The 21,498-nt window shown below is 38.2% G+C and overlaps 1 protein-coding gene across 3 annotated transcripts in view; it reads left to right on the forward strand.

Annotated features, from left to right (window-relative positions):
* CERS6 (ceramide synthase 6) overlaps positions 1-21,498 on the forward strand; it is a 324,828-nt gene that overhangs the window by 173,818 nt on the left and 129,512 nt on the right. For all 3 annotated transcript variants that reach the window (XM_045033905.1, XM_023259428.2, XM_023259429.2), the window contains exon 4: positions 4,857-4,914. In XM_045033905.1, the coding sequence (XP_044889840.1) occupies positions 4,857-4,914 (58 nt within the window). The remainder of the gene's footprint in view (positions 1-4,856; positions 4,915-21,498) is intronic.

The raw sequence follows: 21,498 nt of genomic DNA on the forward strand, positions 1-21,498 counted from the left end.
AGAGCCTTTGAATATGTGCTGCTTTTCCTATTCCTTCACAAGTGAAAGGCACTTTGGCTGATACTGGCTATCGCTGACTGAATCTTTCCTTTCTTCTGTAGGTTAGAAATACAGAGGGCAGGGGCACCAGGGTGGCTCAGTCAGTTAAGCGTGGACTTTGGCGCAAGTCATGATCTCACGGTTGTGAGTTCAAGTATCGTATAGGGTGGGCTTGCTGCTGTCAGCACAGAAGTCTTCAGCTAAGAGCTCGCTTGGGATCCTCTGTCAACCTCTTTCTATCTGCCCTTCCCCCATGCTCGCTCTCTCTCAAAAATAAATAAACATTAAAAAATGTGTAGAAAAAAGAAATACGAAAGGGAAATTTAAGACCAACTGGACCTTGCTTCTTTGATGGTGATTTACTTTCATTTGATTTTTGTGTTGACTTGTTTTTGCTTTTATGCCTGGTACTGAAGTTTTTTGTTTTTGTTTTGTCTTGTTTTTGTTTTAACCCTAGGATTCAAAACTTTTGTCAGAATATGGCTTTGAATTGATATCATGTGGAACACAATTTAGTCCTCTTTTTTTTTTTTTTCCAGTTCAGATTCTGTTTTTTTTACTGTCTGATTATTCTACTTCAGTTCTTCAGTTGTGTTTTCTCAGAAACAACTAAAATTAGACTTGATTTTTCTGGTCCTTCAGATCTCGAGTCTTCTTTCATCTACTGGTTCTTTTCTCTGGCCATATGGGGGTGTTTGTCTTCTACATCAATGATTCAATTTTACATAGTACACATCTACATTTTTTTCTCTCCCCCCATGTGGATAATATTCTGTCACTTTATTTTTAGAATCTCTCTAGTGCTTCTTTATTTCACTTAGAATCTCCTTTTATCTTACCCAGTAGTCCTTTATTGATTTATGGCTTTCTACTTTTGTCTTTAAGGGATATATCTTCTTGTATCATATTAACAATGCCAAATACTTTTCTAAAAATTACATCTCGTTCCTCCAGGGAGTCATTTTTAGGAGACAGGTCTTCTTTGAATCTTTAGTATGTTCTTTTCTTTCCATATTTAAAAAAATTTTTTTTAGTTTTATATTTGAGAGAGAGACAGAGAGCAAGTAGGGGAGGGCCAGAGAGACAGAGACAGAATCTGAAGCAGGCTCCAGGCTCTGAGCTGTCAGCACAGAACCCGACACAGGGCTCAAACTCACAAACCATGAGATCATGACCTGAGCCGAAGTCAGACGCTTAACTGACTGAGCCACCCAGGTGCCCATTTTTCTTTCCATATTTATGCACTACTTCTTGGTAGACCCATGTTGACATTTAGCTCTTATTTTCATTCCTGAATTTGGCAATCTGTCTAGACCCACTCACAGAGAGGGTGCATAGATTTCCCTGGGCTCCACCCTCTGTCCTCTTGTTTGCTAGTAAATGACCTCTTGTAGATCTCAGACCTTGTAGCCACTGATGTTTGCAGGCCCTGGCTCATTACAGTGGGCCAGAAGAGTCTCATATAAAGCATCAATTGCCAATGCCTTGTTCTCTGTACTCTCTGTATGGATTAGTTACTCTAGCCCCCAGAATACAATACCACTATAGATCATCTTGTCTCTAAATATGCTTTTCTGCATCTGAAACCACAGGGTGCTAAGTATTTCCTTTTTTCCCCCACTTACCTTTTGAAATAGCAGTCACTCACTGATGGGGGTGGGACAGACTCTCCTCCTGCCTCAAAAAGCCTCATTCATGACCAAGAGTAGTCATTTTCTGACTGATACAGTTTCTGACTGATACAGATGGTGGCATTTGTATCCGAAATGGTAGAAAACGGAGAAAGGGAGCTACACACAGATTTTCCTACTTCCTTCAAGACTCCTAACTTGTTTCGCTCTGCTTTGAATTATGTTTCTAAAATATAATTTTATTGTTTTTTGCTGCAAAATTCTCTGATTCTTGCAATAGGTTGAAGGTTATATCTTTCTTTTTTGTGGCTGCATTGCACCTTTATTTTACCTCTCCTTTTACAGGTATTTTAGTGAGAGGTTGGAGGGGGCTAGATATCAGGAGACGGTAGCTAGGCACCATTTAAAACTGTAACTTATATGAAACTACACAAATAAGAAAGTTATGCGTGTGGCAGAATGCTTGAAAATTTTGCTTCCTGCAGATATTTTGTGGGAATAAACTCTGCCTTGTAAATATTCATCACAAGTTGTTATTCAAATGATAGAGGCATCGATGTCCTGTATTAGAACCTGTGTGTTATGAAAACTGGGTCATTTCAGTGAGGAAATAAAATGTAGGTACAATAAGTGATTATAAGAATTCCAATGACTTCCATAAAGTTTTTATTACACATAAAAATTGCCTGATCACTGCCTGCTCACAGAAGAGTTTTAGAGCTGAAACAGCTGTTATAAATCATTTAACCTGGGAGTTGCAAATTCAGTTGCCTTCAGGGCCGGAAAAGTGACCTGCATATGCATGAAGTAGGTTGGTTTGACATATTGGGAGTGGAAGGGACTAGAGAAAAATGGAGATTACTTATGCCACCAACTCCTTGGGCCATAATACCAAAACAGTATAATATAAACCCCCTCAATAATAGATTCGCCCAAAGTTAGGAGATTTGGTGTGTCTTAACCAGAAGCAGCTACATAATTTCCAGTGCCCAGTGCAAAACAAAACATGGGCTCCCTTGTTCAACAATTATTAAGAATTTCAAGGTACTGACAGCAGAACATTAAACCAATCATGGGACCCGATGGTGACTGCACAAGTTACACGGCCTTGAAGCCATTCCTGGCCTTCACTTCTGATCTAGAATTTATACATCCAGACAGAAAGAAACATACAGACACTTCATCCACAACCACCAAAAACCAATAATGGAGATGTGGTTAAAATGAAGTCCTTGACTTTGATGCTGCATCAAATGAACCACCTTTACTTACAAGAAGGCTTTTTTGTATGAGGCTTGCGACTCACCAGTTTTCTATATTGTTTGGAGGTTTTCGTTGAATTCTTACACTGCTACCATCAGTTTTTGTTGTTCCTTCCTAAAGTCAGGTTTTATGAATTACAAGTTGAAGATTTTCAACCCTAAAGTTCAAAGCTCTTCTCTAAATGTTACCTCTGATTTGAATTCCAGAATGTTTGACCAGTCAGTCTGGGAGTGAAACTCTGGGGGACACTTGTGTCTGCTGTTGAGTCTCAACTCAGCTCTCGGAGGCCCCCTACCATTATTCTTTTCCTCTTACCTGAAGAAGCTGTTGTTTTTTCCAGAATATTTTGTCTAAAAGTTGAATCATCGCCTAAAATCACCTCTCCCTCTCCCCTGCTGTTTTTTATCTTATTTGAAAATTTTACATAGCTTGAAAACACGTAAAGCAATCTTCTGCTTGCTGGCAGATTGAAGTTGACTAGTCCCTTTCTCATCTTGTCATTTGTGTTCATTTGTAACTTGAAATCCACGGTACTACTAACAACATAACCTCAGGAATGCTCTTTAGTGAAATTTAGCCAGCTTTTAAAGGCATTGCTATTCACACTCAAAAAATACAAGAAATAAAATTGGGAATTGGGGTACTAGGGTAAGAGGTTTTTTGGGTTTTTTTTGTAGTAACCATATATACATATAATATATAATTTGTATAAAGTCTTTATATTTCGAGAAAATTTTATGTATATATTTTTAAATTTTCAGTTACTCACCATTAAGCATTTCAGTGTAAATCACAAAACAAGGACATTCTCCTATGTAGACCATAATAGAATTCCCCCACTCAATAAATTTAACATTTATATAACACTAATGTTTAAGATTCATATTTGGTGCTTTCCATTGTCCCAATAATTTTGTCCAATAAGTTTTGCCATTTTAAAAAACACCTCCTAATCTATTTGTCTGTTTATTATCTTTGAAGAGCACATCACAGAATCTGTAATTTTGTTAGCAAATGCATTACTTTTCTTCCTCAGGAGAGGTTTTGAAGATCTTATTTAGAAGTTTTTGTCTATCCCCAAATTGCAAAGATATCTTTCATCAATTTCCTCTCTTAGCTTTATAGTTTTATCTTTCAAATTTAGGTCTTACACCTAAGTGTGGTTCATTTTTGTATAGGGTAAAAAATAGGGCTTCTTCAGCTTTTTCCCCCCATAAACATTACCGCTGCCTACATGAAGTCTCACATTTTAAGAAAAACATTGAATCATTTAAAATTGAAAGAGAACCAAAAACATTTTTTTTTGCTCACTAAAAAAAGTGAAAGTCTGATTAACAGCTAGATGTACAGTTTGGAGTGGTATAATGTTGCCATTAACAGTTGTATATCGGATGATTTAGATTCCAAATGGCTTCCTTTAGCTACACCACAAAGGTATCCATAAGTATTTGTTAAAAGATGAAAAGAATCTTACCTGATTTAAAAACACTAAGGTTTTTATTTTTAAAAAAAGTATGAACTTCAGTTAAGTCCAGTTATTTACTTAATATCTGAATTAGGCAAGGAATTCATAACAATCTTATGTACTTTTATATTGTTGAAGTATATCCCTTCGTGAGTGATTTACAAGAGGAAATTCATAAGTTGGGAAAGAAAAGATGAACAAATGGGTAAAGACAGTAACTGAGTGGAAGAAAATTTTTTATGAATTATTAATATTTAAGATTTTGCAATAAGCCATGCACCTGACTATATGTGTTCAGCTAACACTGAAGTTACCCATTAAGCTTAATCCCTGGTTGGAGTGGTGGGTGCGTGTAGGGGGGCGCAAATTTAAGGGACTTTTTTCATTCACATGCATCAATACTGTGCTGTGAAATGTATAAACTGAATGTCATAGAATGTTTTTTCAAACTTCTACAGGTGGAGATTTTCATTTCACCTTTATGTATTTATCTATGGAGTCCGGTTCCTGAAAAAGGTAGGATCTACCAAGTTACTTTATATAATTCTTACGTAACTGTAAACCTGTATCTCATTTTTTTATGTGTGACAGTAATGATATTTTAAACAATCATAACAGGTTTCCTAAGAATTTGTGCATTTTTCTTTGACTTATTTCTGTAGTAAATATTTTTTAGATAGATACCAAAAATATCTTTGAAAATAATTTATTTTGCCAGTGAAAGATGTTGCAAGTCCTCTGACCACTGTAGTTGGTTACTTATTACTTATGGGCACTAGGAGCCTTATAAAATCCATTTGATGCTTTGAAAGAAGTTAAGAGTTTCCATGTCACACAGCTTGAAAAAAAATCAGTTGTTAAAATGTGAGTTATCACTATAATCTTCACCAGCAGAAATTATGTTTTAGTGTCTTGCATCGCTATTAACAAGGCAACACCAGCTGCTGGTGGAAAATTGAGTTCCTTTTGTAGATTGTGTTTCCCCTGCTGCTCTTTTGCGATTCCTGCATAAACTGAGGCATCTTTATCTATGGAAATAATTCTTCCAGGCTGCCATAGCCTTTTTCCTGGCTATTTCAATCCTGAATGGCACTACTAACATGTTAGGCTGATTAAATTCAAGTCTCATGAAGATTTAGCTTCTCTTAGTCACGCATGTGTTAACAACGCTGGTGTTGCAGAAAGTTGGAAATTATTTTTAAAAAATATATAGTATTACGCTTTAAAGCAACATCAGTGGTGTCTTTACTTAGTAGAGAATTTTTTCCAAAGTGGGCCTTGTGCCAAGTGTCATGTCTTACTAGTAAATTTTCATGTAAATATTGATGTGAAAATTTGCAAATGTGTTTTTAGTTTCAAAGTCTGAGTTATCAGTTAGTGTCTGCCTGTGGCAAATTATATTACAAATCGTTAGTTGTTTCACAATATCATATTTTCCTAGAGGGATTATTTTCTTTATTTGTTGTCTTTTCCTTTAGTAACTATACTTACGTTTCACTTAATGAGGCTATACTACTTTTCACTTAATGGCCAAGAGACCATTTGAATACATTTAGAAGGATGAGCCACAGTCTGTAGCCTGTTTGAGTATGAACCAGTTCCCAACTGGGGTACAGAAACGAGGTGGAAATGGCTATTTTGGAACTCTGCTGTTCTGGTTTTCAAATTTACTTGTGTAGAGAGAAAATGGAAAGAATGATTTAGGGCTCCTGTGCTCACAACTCAACTACCTTGGAAGAGGAAACAGCTATGGATGGAATTTCAGTTGACAAGGGAAAGTTGTGTTTCTTGGGAATGTCAAGTTGCTAACTGAGGTCAAGGTTTGGAATTCATGTTGGGTTCTGGGGGCGAAGGACTTTGACGGTAAACAGGGAAAGATGGTGAGAGCTGGGAGTACTTCTGTGCCCTTTTCCCTACATCTGTGGGGATATGATCTCTTTTAGCCTATCTACAGCAAGCCTGGCCATCTGTCATCAGAACAGGAAACACTTTGACACTTAGCTCTGCTTCTCTCAGTCCCCAAACAGACTGAAAGGAACAAGAATAGCTTGTATCCCCCAGCCCTCCCTGGCTATGGAGAAGGCAGTAAGAGAGCTTGTCAATGGAATGTTTGCTTAGAAGTTGCTTTTCCTTGAACTACCCCAGTTCCCTATCAGCCTGCCTCTAGTGATAAAAAATGAAAAGAGAACTAGATGTTGCTCTTCTTGTAAAATATTTGCATTTGGGGTTTCTTCCTCTAAGAAGCTCTTGGTTTTGGTTGAGTCTGTACTTTAATAGTTCTAATGTGTGATAGAAATGTGTATATGGAATCCATGTGTCCGAACCCTCTGTGGAGGAATTCATAAGCCATCTTTTCCAACCCTTTTATCTCACAGCTGGGGAAGCAGAAATCCTGAGAGGGTAGGGAGCATTTCAGAGGTCACACAGTTAGTTTATTAAAAGTTGAACCTGAAATGAAACATGCACAGCTGTCTCTTAATCTAGTACTTTCCCCACTAACTTGCATGTCCTATCTTACAGCATGATTTCCAGATGACTTCCTTCTTTGGTTAAGTTAGCAAACCTGACCTCATGCAGTCGTTGTTTCTATTTATAGAACTTTAAATACTTACCCTAATGGATATTTAAAATATATTTTCTAGTAACTTTTTTGGAATAGACAGTGTATTTGGTCATCTAACACAAGAGGAAAAATCTATATTGTCAGCATCAGAAATAACCAAAACAAGATAATTCAAATTTTCACAACACTCTGAGTATTTTATTTTTTTTTTATTTTTTTTCAACATTTATTTATTTTTTTTGGGAGAGAGAGAGACAGAGCATGAACGGGGGAGGGGCAGAGAGAGAGGGAGACACAGAACCGGAAACAGGCTCCAGGCTCTGAGCCATCATCCCAGAGCCTGACGCGGGGCTCGAACTCACGGACCGCGAGATCATGACCTGGCTGAAGTCGGACGCTTAACTGACTGCGCCACCCAGGCGCCCCAACTCTGAGTGTTTTAAACAAAATAGCAGGGCAGTGGACCAATTTTAGGAGGTGAGAAGCCATAGCTGCTTCTTACTCTATGCATTAAAAATGTTGATTCTTGGGGTGCCTGGGTGGCTCAGTTGGTTAAGCATCTGACTTCAGCTCAGGTCATGATCTTGCAGTCCATGAGTTTGAGCCCCGCATCAGGCTCTGTGCTGACAGCTCAGAGCCTGGAGCCTGCTTCACATTCTGTGTCTCCCTCTCTCTCTGCCTCTCCCCTACTCACACTCTGTCTCTCTTTCTCTCTCTCAAAAATAAATAAACATTAAAATTTTTTTTAAAAAATGTTGATTCTTACTTGGGCTGTTAGAAAAATGCTGAACAGCTTGGCACTATCCGGTTTTCTTCTACCTTTGGGTCAAATGAACCTGAAGCAAGTTGGTAAGTGCTGGCACCCTGGGCTCATATGCCCCTGGGCCTTGTGTGCCCTGACTTCTTTGCCTGAGATACAAACCTCCTAGTTCTACCACAGGGGCCTTATCCTGATGCGCTAGACAAATAAGACTGTGGTTTCAAATTACACCCTACTTTTAAAGTCAGAAAACCGGAATGCCATGTTCTTACTCCAACTAGCAAGAAGCTTTTCCTCAAAGAAAGTCAAGAATTAGAAATTAAAATGATGAGTTTTAGTTCCTTCAACAAAAGCCATCATATCACACCTGCCAAATAATTACATCTCCAGATATTTGAGGATTTAACAGAAATAAAGCCTCTGATTAAGCACACAGTGGTAGTGTGGTACCCTAGGGTTTTAAGCAAACTTGGAATGATATTCTCATTATCAGTATCATCTATGACATTATGTCATAATTCTTGCAGTTGATACGTAAATGTATCTTTGGAGCAATATACAGGATGACTTCTTTCATGAGTTGGGTGACCATACAAGCTATCTTAGGATCCTAGGCAGTTACCTCCCCCTTGAACTCAAAATGACCCAGTTTGGGCAATAAAGTATTTAATCACATGTCAATAGTTCTGTAATAAATAGTGAAATCATTGGCCTGTATTTTAAAATTTCTAGACACCCCATAAACTGTGTGTGTGTTCATTTCTATGAAATCAACAAAATGTTTTCTGTAGTTTTGTGATGACAAATAAAAGAATGAGCCTCATGTTTTATAGTGATGTGATAATGCTCAGGTATGCATATGTTATATGTTTTCTGCTTTCCCAGCTTAGAACCCCCTTTATAGATAGCACTAACTCTGATCATGAAGCAGTCTCTGGAAGGCATTACAGACAGGTTAGTGAACTATTAGGTAAAGTTATAGCTAAGTTAGTAGGAAATATTTAAATAGTTGAAAGATAAGCCTGTCTCAATACTCTGCTCCTGTAATTACCGGACACAAGTGCTTTACCCATAAATATGATTGGCAGAGACAAGTACTTTTTAAATTTTTTACTTATTTTTATTTTTATTTATTTATTTATTTGAGAGAGGGAGAGAAAGTGAGAGCAGGAGCAGGGAATAGGGGCAGAGGGAGAGGGGGAGAGAGAGTCCTAAGCAGGCTCCATGCCCAGTGCAGAGCCCAACGTGGGGCTCCATCCCACTACCGTGAGATTATGACCTGAACAGAAAACAAGAGTTGGACACTTAACTGGCTGAGCCACCCAGGTGCCCCAGAGACAAGTACTTTCTAAAAGAAAACTCAGAATTAGTTCAGGTGCTCTGAAATTCTACCACACAATGTACTCATTCATACAAATTAACACATTTTCCTAAGTCCTGAAAGAAACCACATTCAAGCCTTAAAGAAATAGAGTAAGCTATCTCTCACTTACTGTTACCTTTTCTTCTCCTTTGTAGATGGAAGTTTGTATTGGGTGGAGTGCTTTGAATATTTTTCTTTGAGTTTCTTTCATTATCTTTTAACAATAATAGTGTTACAGAAAGGCCAGTGTAGAGATGTATGCAACTGGGATTTAGGTAAATAGTTTTTCTTATAATCTACATGTTAGGCTAATATATATCCAAGTTTTAATCATATGGTACATTTTATATCCATTTTGTACATATACATGTATATAATTAAAATAGAAGCTACTCAAATATACCAATACCTAACTTCTGTGTCAGTGAGGGTCCCATTATGAGACAGAAACCACAGGAGTTATTTTAGGAATGACTAAAATACAAAGAATCACTAACTGGGGGAACCGCTAAGACTGGTGTTAACTTGTGTTACTCCAAGTAATTGATCTGCTGGCTGTTTGCTACCAGTCTGCAATGAGATAAGAAACTTGACCTGAATGTAAATCAACTCCCTGCTTCTTCTTTGAGAAAGTCTATCTATGAAGAAGAAGTCAGCTGAAGTAGACAGTGTGCTTAGTGAGGTAGTTAATTTACATTCTGGTGAAAGAGTAACAAACATTTCAAGGACTGGCACTCTCTGTACATACTTTGATGAGCAGTGCACAGAGGTATCGTGAAGATAGTAATGGTAGGAAGAAGCTACCTCTCTGAAGACCAGGGGTTCATAGAAGAGGGTGGAGTAGAAGCTTGAAGGAAGAGACGTGGACCTTGACAAGACCTCCAAGAGGGGAACGTTGACCAGCTGGAGTCTCTGAGGGACCACAGTGAGGCTGGTTCTGGGAATGAGGAAAGACTGCAGACGGCAAGCTGCTGTTGCCGCCAGGATGAACTTCCACTGCTAGTGTGAAGATGTGTTGCTGGGGGTGTGGGGGTAGTGGTGGAGAAGTGACGGCAAGAACAGGAAGCAAAACACAAAAGAGCACATCCCATCTTCCTGTTGCAGTCTTCCCGCCTCCTTCTAGTGCTTCTGAGAGGCTCGACTCCACAAGGCACCAGCTCCTGAGAGCCAGCTGAATTGGAGTTTGCAGAGTCCCAGCTCTGAAGCTGAGAGATAGTATCTGAATAACTAGCCCAGCCTTCCCGTGGTGCTGCAATCTATGATGTACTCTGATGACTTGCTGTCATTTATTTTATTACATTTAAACACTATGCAAGTTGCCATGTACTCTGTTGGCTTCATGACTAACTAGGGGGTGAAAAGGCATCACTGAAAAGTAGTATCTTGGCCAAATAAGCACTTTGCCAATTCCCTTAGACTGTCTCAATCTGCTCAGAATGAAGGCATAGTTCATTATTCATTTGTTTCATTATTTTTCATTATTCATAGTTCCATTATTTATTTGGTGTACTTTTTTTTCTTTTTGTAAAATTTCTTTTAATGTTTTATTTATTTTTGAGAGAGAGAGAGTGAGGGAGAGAGAGAGAGGCAGAGAGACAGAGCGTGAGCAGGGGAGGGGCAGAGAGAGAGACAGAGAGAGAATCCAAAGCAGGCTCCAGGCTCTGAGCTGACAGCACAGAGCCCAACACAGGGCTCAAACTCACAAACCATGAAATCATGACCTGAGCTGAAGTTGGGCCCTTAACCAACTGAGCCACCCGGTTGGCCCCATTTGATGTACTTTTCAAAGTTCAACAAGGCCACTAGGTGTTCAGGGTAGTATCATGCTTCAAGGTATACTCTTTTGCTTATTGGTTAGCTTGGAATCCTTCTGAAATTGAAAGAGCAAAATTGTGATCATTTTGCCTGTCTTGACAGTGAAAATAATATTTGTGTGGCCCAGTAGAATATGTGTCCATTTAAAATTTTTTGTGTCATTTAAAAAATTTTGAAATTGCTTGGAGTTATGTTCCTTGTTGAAGGAGATTTGACATTTAGAGTTTTACGTAAGTTTTAACTTTTACCTAATGACCCCATCAAGTAATTTTGTAAGAATTGCAGATGACATAGAATATGAGCATTGAGAACAGACCTTAAAGATCAACCATCTCAAATTTCTCATTTCAGAACGAAGAAATAATTTCAAAAGGATGAATTGACTTGCCTGTGGCAAGAATAGAAGCCAGCCTTGCCGTCTTTAGAATTTCTAAATCAGTTAAAACAACAATATCGAGACTTAGAAAACAAGTTTCAAAAATCTAGCAACTCAAGTATGTTTAATTAGCAAATTCACCTCATTAAGAAGTAAAAGTTACATCACTGTGAGAGAACATTAGGTGAGAAGTCAAGATGGAGTTGGTAGTTTGAACCTGCCAATCATTGCTTAATGGCACCTTTGCTCTCTGAAACCTCATTTTTCTCATCTGTAAAATGAGAGAATGATGGTTGCCCTGACTTCCTCAGCTTTTGTGTAGGAGTGCTGTGGAAGCTATAAAGTATTTTAAAAATGTAAGCGAGAACACTAATTATTACTGGTTGAGAGAGGTGGGCTCTGTTGGGGGCTGTGAGTGCTTAGCTCTCCTGTAATCCCTTGACATGAAACTTACAAAGTTGCGGCCCCCTCCTAGCCAGGTTAAGATCCCTGTTGTGGCTATGCTTTGATGCTTACAAATGGGTAAATGCATTTTCTGGAATGGAAATATCTGGAATGGCCTTGGGACATTGTCCTTCCACGTTTCTTTTTGTTCTTCCTTTTTCCCTTTTACCTGCATGTACCCTCTTGAATATTTTCTGATTTCCCTTGTACCCGGCATTTGCCCTTCTCTGTTGACTTGGGTCTGGCATTCTATCTGAGGAGGATGTTCTGAGGCTGGTGAAAACCTGAGGATAATGTGGTACATGAAGGGCCCTGAAGAAGTAGTCAGAAGACCTGGGTTTGAGGTTGAATTCTGCCATTAATCAGTTTTGCAGCCTTAAGAAGTTACTTACTCTCTCTGGGATTTAATTGCTATATCTCTAAAATCAGTAACATGGACTAACAGAACGTTTAAAAAACTTGTACACCAAAATTCAGAGAAGAATTTGAAATAGCCAGTAATTCTGGCAAGCTGGTACAACCTACTTAGAAAGCAGAGTGGTGACGTGGAATAATAACCGTAAGTATGTTCACATACCGTCACTCGGCAGTTCAACTCCTGTGAATTAATCTTGAGCAAGGAATTACACAGGAGCAAAAAATGTATGTCTGTGGTTATTTATTACAGCTTAAAAAAATATGTGTGAATGTACATATGCACACTATATGCAATGCAAATTACAGCAAATCCAAACAGAACTTAAAGCAATCTTAATGTCTAATATTAATATGATTGTTTAAATTATGGTTAATCAAAATGATAAAATATCATGGAACCATTTAAAAATAAATGGGGCTCCTGGGGTGGCTGGTTAAGCATCTGACTCCTGGTTTCAGCTCAGGTCATGATCTCACAGTTGTGAGTTTGAGCCCCGTGTTGGACTCCGTGCTGACGGTGCAGAGCCTGCTTGGGATTTTCTCTCTCCTTCCCTCTCTGCCCCTCCCCGCTCAAAATAAATAAATAGGTAATAACTGTAAAGTAACCATATTATTTATAGTCCTAATAAAATGTTTAGTAGAACTGTACATGAAAAAATTAACATTTATATAAGATAAATGAAAGGTAATAGGTAAAAATGAAGGCTCCTTTTTTTAAATTTTTATTTGTTTTGATGTTTATTCACCTTTGAGAGAGAGAGAGAGAACGAGCGTGGGAGAGGTAGAGAGAGAGGGAGACACAGAATCCGAAGTAGGCTCCAGTCTCTGAGCTGTCAGCGCAGAGCCTGATGCAGGGCTCAAACCCACAAACCCTGAGATCATGACCTGAGCCGAAGTCAGATGCTCAACCGGCTGAGCCACCCAGGTGTCCCCAAAATGAAGATTCCTTTTAGAAAGGCAGAACTGCAGATAAATTAACTACTTTCTTTTCTGTTAAAAATATGAACCCTGAGGGGGCGCCTGGGTGGCGCAGTCGGTAAAGCATCCGACTTCAGCCAGGTCACGATCTCGCGGTCCGTGAGTTCGAGCCCCGCGTCGGGCTCTGGGCTGATGGCTCAGAGCTTGGAGCCTGTTTCCGATTCTGTCTCCCTCTCTCTCTCTGCCCCTCCCCTGTTCATGCTCTGTCTCTCTCTGTCCCAAAAATAAATAAAAAACGTTGAAAAAAAAATTAAAAAAAAAAATATGAACCCTGAGATGTGGGCATTTGAATGGAAATGACTGCACGTAACTTGGGTATACTTGGGTTTGAAAGAGCTTGTAGTTGTAACTTTTAAAAAGGAGAAAATTTTTTTAAAAAGTGGAATTCTACTTAAATGGCAAAGAGATACAGAAATTTCATTAAAAAAACAAAACAAAACCCCACCGTCCGTGTTTGCCTGGTTCTCGCTGCCCCCAGTCCCTTAATTTTCTCCCAGGGGCTTATTTTCCATGATCATCTTGATCCAGATGCCCCAGAATGACATAATATTGACTTTTGAAGAAGCTTTTTTAGTCTCCGGTGGGATTCTGATGAGATTCGGGCTCTGTTTCCATAGTAGAATCCCCACTTCCATTTAGCACTTTAAGAAAACTCCCATAATCAAAGTCCCACCCGTTTTGGTGTGGGTTCCAGTGACTTGGAAAAACTGTTGGCTTAGTACATAGCCAGGATAAAAATTGGAATCACTGAAAATAATCACATAGCAACCAAAGTCATGATAGCTTTACTGCATTAAGTACTCAGTATGGGCCAGGCATTGTATTGATCACTCAGAGTTTGTTTCTCTTGCATTGTATGGTGTACCTTCTCATCCTCATAGATAAAGAAACCAAGGCTAACTAGGGATCAGTAATTTGCCCAAGGTTACAGAGCTAGTCAGTGGGAGGGCTGGAATTTAAATGCAGATGTTATTGACATTGTGGCCTACTTGTATCCAGGCTTCACTAGGGACTCTGTGGATCTACTGGACTGATAAGGACTGACCACTTAAGAAAAAGCAAAGGTCTGTCCTATGACTATATTTATTTAGTCTACAGAGTTAAGCTTAGTGACCGTTAAGACGACAGAATTAAGTTTAGTGATTGTATACAAAAGGCCCACATTAAACACCATTCTTGCTTTATTTATCTGCTTGCAAAGCTGAAAATCTGTGGTTTGCTTCATTCTTAGTATTTTTGAATCTCAACATAAATTGTCTGCTAATTTTCAGACTGGTACAGATGCCCCTTTTTACACAAACCAATGTAATTATGCAATACAATTTTTTCTCCCCTTCTGTGATACATATTTACTTTCTACATTGTGAGTAGCAAACCATAAATACACTATTCACAGTAAGAAGCTGGTTGGAACAACTCAATATGCTCTAGTTTAGGGAATGTGCAGTAGGTGAAATTGTTCACTACCTAGGAAAAATTAAAACGTTCAGATAATAAAGCCATTTCATCAGCACTGGGGTTACAGCTTATAGGTTTTTTTATTTAATGAGATGCAGGAGTTTAATTTGGGGTGTGTATAATTATCTCTAAAGAGCACTGAGAAGCCTTTACCCAGGTTGTCTTTGCTTTGTGTTCGGGCTTTGTCTTGAAGGAATGACATCTCACACCAACAGCATCCTGCAGGCAGTGAGGTAGAAGGACTTCAGGACTTGGAGGAGTTCACAAAGCTGAAATGGACTTTTGTTGTAGGAGGACAAAATGTTTGTGCCGATTCTGAAGTACAAGTGGCAAGTATCCCTGAGTGATACTTGCTCTTGTGTAATTATTTATACAGGGGTTTGTGGATTTGGTTTGTGGTTTGATCAAACCGTGAATCTTAGTTTTTTCAGGTCACTTAATAAAATATCAACCTTGTAGAAGGTCTAAAAATAAAGAAAAAGCGAACTTCTGTTTTAGAGGCTACTAAAATAACACTCATTTACATGAGTAAAATGTTCATTATTAGACAGTGCCCTAAAGGCATAGATTTACACTCTGAAAAGTTTAGGGCTGAGCTTGATTGTGAAAAACATTGGTCCTCATTTATATGCTGTAACAAAGCTAGCACTACAGGCTTCCTCTGGCTTAGGGCAGTGCCTGAAAACTGGATTGCATTAGTATTCCTCTCCTGTTTCCATGGGGAATAGAAAACTAGTCACTCTCAGAAGAGTTCAGGTAATTTGATATGAAATATTGATCCATGTATCAAAATCTGTACCTGCACATTCACTCTGCATTAGCTGAATCGTATCTGACATTAAAAAAAAAAAATCCATTACTGAATTCAACAAGAAAAGCATTATTCTCACTAAGATTTGTCTTAATAAAATCTGAGAGCTAATAGCTTTCACAAACAATGGTCATCATAAAAAGCATTTTCCTCATCAACAATAATGAAACAAACCAGATGTTCATTGCTTAAAAATGATAGCTTTTGGGAAGAAATAATGAGATGTTCTACTTCTGCTTGTAAAACTGGTGTTCTGTCTCTTCAGGAAAGACCCAGTCTTGTCTGTGATGTGATGGTGGGGGCGGGGGTACTTAGGACAAGTATCTGATGTGGAGCAGAGCAGCGGGCCTCCCTATCTGACTAGCTCATGCTCTGATTACAGCTCTGCGTGTGGCTCCATAAAACTGGTTCAGAGAGCATCTGAATACTGGGTCAACTACAGTTTTCTGTAAGGTGGGACAAATGGTTTAGTGTTTTGTTTTCGTTTGGTGCGCTTCTCCTTTATTAAAGCACATGATAATAGGCCTGCTTGCTAAAGGCTACTGCTGTTATTGTTTAGGATTGTTTGACCAAAAGTGTGGTGGTGTCATTTACCTTGGAATGACTATTCAAAGCACATAGAAGAAGGCCATTTTGTCCTCGAGGAATTCATGAATGGAAAGGATAAAATAACTTTTTTCAGGCTAAATTAATCTATAGTGATAGAGGTAGTTTTACAGGGGTGAGGGCCTGGGCAAGGGAGCCTGCTGGAGTGCTGGAACTCTTCTAGATCTTGGTCAGGTGATGGTAACATAGGTGTGCACATATGTAAACATATATTGAATTTCTGTGTACTTAGACTTTTGCACTTTATGATATGTAAGTCATATTCAATTAAAAAAAACTCAGTGGTTTCTGATTACCCTATAGCTTGCATATAAGCAGTTGCTATATGTTGCTGAGTGGAAATGTGGGCACAAGGCAGTTGAGGATCAAAAGCTCTTATTTAAAATTTAATTTTTTTCAACGTTTATTTATTTTGGGGACAGAGAGAGACAGAGCATGAACGGGGGAGGGGCAGAGAGAGAGGGAGACACAGAATCTGAAACAGGCTCCAGGCTCCCAGCCGTCAGCCCAGAGCCTGACGCAGGGCTCGAACTCACGGACCGTGAGATCGTGACCTGGCTGAAGTCGGACGCTTAACCGACTGCGCCACCCAGGCGCCCCAAAAGCTCTTATTTAAAGGGCATTCCATTCATGGCTCTTTCAAGAGCTTCTGTCTATTACCCCTGGAAAATACTGCTCTCTGTTCATTTGTTCATTCTTTTATTCAGTATCTATTGAGCACCTACCCTTTCACTGGGATTATTCTAAGCATCATTGAAAAAGAAGCTAGCAAGACGGTCTGAGTCCCTGAACTAATGAGTTTTGTTCTTCTCTTCCCTAAGATCATCCGTAGCATAGGAATTTAATTCAATGTAGCTAACTAACATTTATTAAGCATCTACTAGACCAAGACATAGTAGCAGATAGGAGAGGGAACCCATGGTTCCTGCCTTCAAGAATCTTGTAATATGTCAGAGGAGTTAAGATTCCTCTGTATATACTTATACTTGGTGGTATATGACAGAAGTATAGGATTCCTTCTGAGCAGGGAAAGGGGATCTAATTGAGGAAATTGAAGAAAATTTGGAGAGGTAGTATTTAGTTTGAACCCTAATAAATGGCTTCGCATTGGTATGGGGGGTTAGTGAAAGCATTCTTAGATGGAGAGTACAGAATAGGAAAACTGGAAAAATACAGGGTTTATTTGGGATTACAGAGGGGAAATCAGAAAATGAAACTGGAAATGTGTTTGAAAATTTGACTTGCATTAGAGAAAAGATGGCTTAGTTCCCCTGCATGTCCTCATTGTAAAGATATCTGGTGTTTGTTTGGAGGGGGCATCCTTCCTCCTCCCTGACCCCAATCTGCCATCTCTCATCTTATTAACCTGTGGCTCTGATTCTTCTCTATGTCTTCTCTTTGTTCCCTGCCCTTCTTCCACATACCCAAAGTGGTGAATGGATGGGAGTTGGGAACTAAGGGTAATGGTGGAGAGTCATTTCAGTTACCTCCACTCTCCCAGCCTCATCCATCTGTGAATTGCTGTGAAATTACATCCTCAATCCCTGCCAGCAGAGCCTAATCACCAGATATTGACATTACTGTTCCTATTTTAACCTACCACAAGCAACATGATTGCTCAAACCACTGGTCCTTCCCTAAAATCCGGCTTTTCTCTTCTCTGCCCCAACATCCTCACTTTCAAATTCCAGGTAGGTATCATATTTATCAGAGTGTCCTCTCCATATAGACATCTAACTAATTTATTCTTATTCATTTATTTTTATGTAATTATTTTTCATTGAATTGTGATTGACATGCAAAAATTTGGACATATTTAATATATACAGTTTGATAAGTTTGAAGATAACTGTGTACCCATGAAAGCATCACCATGTACAATGCTTAAACTCCTCTATCATCTCTAAAAGTTTCCTCTCTCCCTCTTTTTTGATAAGAGCATTTAACATAAAATCTATCTTCTTAAAATTTTAAGTGTGCAATACAGGATTGTTAACTATATGCACCATGTGCTATATAATAGATCTTTAAGACTATGCATTTTACTTAAGTTAAAACTAGATAATACCTCTCTAATTCCTCCTCCCCCAAGCTCCTAGTAACCATAATTCTACTCTCTACTTCTACATATCCCATATAAATGAGATCCCATAGAATTTGTTCTTCTGTGTCTGGCTTATTTCACTTATCACAATGTCTTTAAGTTCATCTACATTGTAGCAAATGGCAGGATTTCCTTATTTTTTAATGCTGAATAGTATTCCATTGTATTTCTAAACCACATTTTCTTTATCCAGTCATCTGTAGATAGATATTGAAGTTGTTTCCTATTTCTGTTTTCTTTGCCATTGTGAATAATAACTGCAGTGGGGCATGGATATGCAGATATCTCTTTGAGATCCTGATTTCATTTCTTTTGGTTTCCAGAGGTAGAGTTGCCAGGTCGTATAGTTTTTTGAAAAGTCTCTAAGCTTTTATCCATAGTTGGGTGCACCAAGTTACATTCCCAGTAGCAATGCACAAGAGTTCCCTTTCCTCCACATCATTGCCAACACTTATCTTTTGCTGCTTTTTTTTTTTTTTTGGTAATACCATCCAAAGAGATGCGAGGTGATACCTCATTGTGGTTTTGATTTGCATTTTTTTGATGATTAGTGATGTTGAGCATCTTTCAATTTTCCTTTTCTTGGGGGAAATGTCTATTCGGGTCTTTGCCCATTTTTAAATCTGTTTGTTTGTTTGTTTGCTATTGAGTTTCAGGAGCTCCTTATGTATTTTGGATAGTAACCCTTTATCAGGTGTGTATGATTTATAAATATTTTCTCCCATTCTGTAGGTTGCCTTTTCACTTTGCTGATTATTTCCTTTGCTCTGCAGAAGTTTTTTAGTTTGATGTAGTCCCGTTAGTCTATTTTTGCTTTTGTTGCCTGTGCTTTTAGTGTCCTAACCAAGAAATCGTTGCCAAGGGCAGTATCAAGAAGCTTTTCCCCTAGATTTTATTTTAGGGGTTTTATAGTTTTAGATTTTATTTTTAAAGCTTTAATCCACTTTAAGTTGATTTTTGTGAAGGGTCCAATTTCATTTTTTCCATGTGGATATCCAGTTTTTCCAGCACAATTTATTGAAGAGACTACTCTGTCTCCATTGTGTATTTTTGCCCCCTTGATTTATTCTTGAGGCTTCTGCCCTAGCTTTCCACAGAAACTTCACTGAACAAGGTCCCTGGCTTTTCCTGTGATCATCAGCACTTCTGACAAAGACAAATATAGGGAAAAACTGTCCCCCAGTCTCTATCCTTTTCCACTGCTCCAAATATTCTTGTCATAAGCAGGCCAGGTACATTGTTATTCCTGGGTTTACTTAGAATGACCTTCCTCATCTTTACCCAAAGATGATTCTTCAGCCCTGATTTTTCACAGATCCCCCTCATGATGGAAAACTTGTAACTTAGGGCCCTTTAAATCTCTACTTTAGTGCATCCTGTGGTTGTATTGTGTGTAGTAAAGCAGCTAGCTTGATTCCTGAGCCATGGAAGGTGTTTGATCAGTAGGAGTTGTCATTATTATTATCATACAATATTATTCCATACTTAAGTAGTAAGCATCTTATCTATGTGCTTATATCTCAAATTTATTTCCATCCAATTCTATAAGCAGCTCAAGACAGGGCTTCATATCATGGGTGTATTTCCCCATAGTGTTTGATATCCTGCTGACAATACAGTTAGATAGTGCCCAAAAAACTTGAGTAATGAAATTAAAAATATGCTACTTGGCTATTCTGTAATAATTTTGTTTAAAAGTTTTTTGGGGAAAGACCTTAAAAATTAATGACTAAAATCAAGCATAGAGATTAGCTGAGAATTTTTATCATTTGTGGTTACCCTCTTTCCCATTAGTATTGTACATAGGGTTGGCAGTAAAATTAAATGAAATATTAACCTCTAAAGTCAAGGCCCCTATTGCTCAAGGCCATTAACTGGTAATATTCTAAGAATTATCTCTATAGAGACTTGGATAGTAGGGGGCATTCAGTAACCACAGCATAAGTAAACATGGTTTGTTCTCTTAGGCAATAGCCCTGTTGTGAGTTATCAACTTCTCCCTTTGTGGATATGAGCTTCTGTCCATAGCAGATCCTTGATTAGAAGGTTGAAAGTAAATGATAAAATATCATAACACAGAATTTCATAATAAGGTACATGGTGTTCAGCATAAGCAGAAAAATTATATTTGGCACAGGTTATCCAATATGAAGGGTGGAGGTAATAACTAGACTGTAGTGCTGTGTGTGTGTGTGTGTGTGTGTGTGTGTGTGTGAGAGTGTGTGCAGGCATCATTGGCATGTGAAGCATAAATTAAGAAGTAGCTCTTTTTTTCACTTTGTTCCTAATTATGGCTTCTCACAACCTAATCTCAGTGTTTTTTTCCCTTGAACTAGGGGTTGAAGCTATAAAGTGGTGCTTTACTAATTATCTGCATTTCATGTGAATTATGAAAACAGGGCCATGTAGAAACAAAATTAGTAAATGCTGTGGATACTATTTGATTTGGGTCCTGTTGACCTAATTTACAAGATCCTAGGCAGGGAAATGGTTTCCCACTTACTTCTCCTTGTTAACCAGTCCTTTAACTCCGGAGAATGGACTCCTAGTTGATTTCTGTGTAGTGCAAGAAGTGTTGATAAGCATGGAATGTGGTCAGCAGATACTGGCAAAATTCAGATTACCAAATAATGCCACAAAGTAAAACACAGTTCTACACATTACTTATGTAACTTACCTAGCCCTTTAGATGAGAGGTAGAAATTAAAAATAGAGTTTAGATTTTGACACTGGTTGATTATTATGATCATCTCTTATTAAGATGTGACATTTATTTCTCAATTCATTTAATAAATAGATGTTTGTGGTATGAAATCTGACTTTCTAGAAAATAGGTATTGTGTAATATTATGCAAAAATTTTGCCTAATGATCATTTTTAGATACCATGTTGGAAATGCTACTCTTTTTCTTTTCTAAGTTTCTCCTGACATGTACTTGAGTTTAAAAAGCAATCACTGAATATAACATCGAAGGTTTTATCTTCATGTGCTTAATGTGGCAATTATAGGCCAAGAAATTGATAGAAGTACAAAATGGACTCTCTCTGAAAAATAGAGGAATTGGCATTGTTAGAAAAAGTACTGATTTGTGGTTCCATTAATTTTTAAATCTATTTTGCCTGCTAGGAAAAGTATTTTATAGGCAGTTAACTCCAGTGAATGCAGTGAACAGTCACACCTGATTGTTGCTGGTTCAAACCTTGAAGCACAGATAAAATTGACTTTAGGAACTGGTAGTAGCCTCTCATGTTATTTGAAGACTTTTTTTGTTATTTGTACTGCAGTATGTTTAGGATGTCCTTGCCATTTTTCACATTGTGTTGTCATAGCATTTGTTTCAAGGAAGTGATGTTCTAGTAGATTATTTGCTCCTTTTAGAATGCATGACATTCTGTTAATTACCA

The sequence above is a fragment of the Felis catus genome, chromosome C1, assembly GCF_018350175.1.
Source record: "Felis catus isolate Fca126 chromosome C1, F.catus_Fca126_mat1.0, whole genome shotgun sequence".
NCBI classification, from domain to species: Eukaryota; Metazoa; Chordata; class Mammalia; order Carnivora; family Felidae; genus Felis; species Felis catus.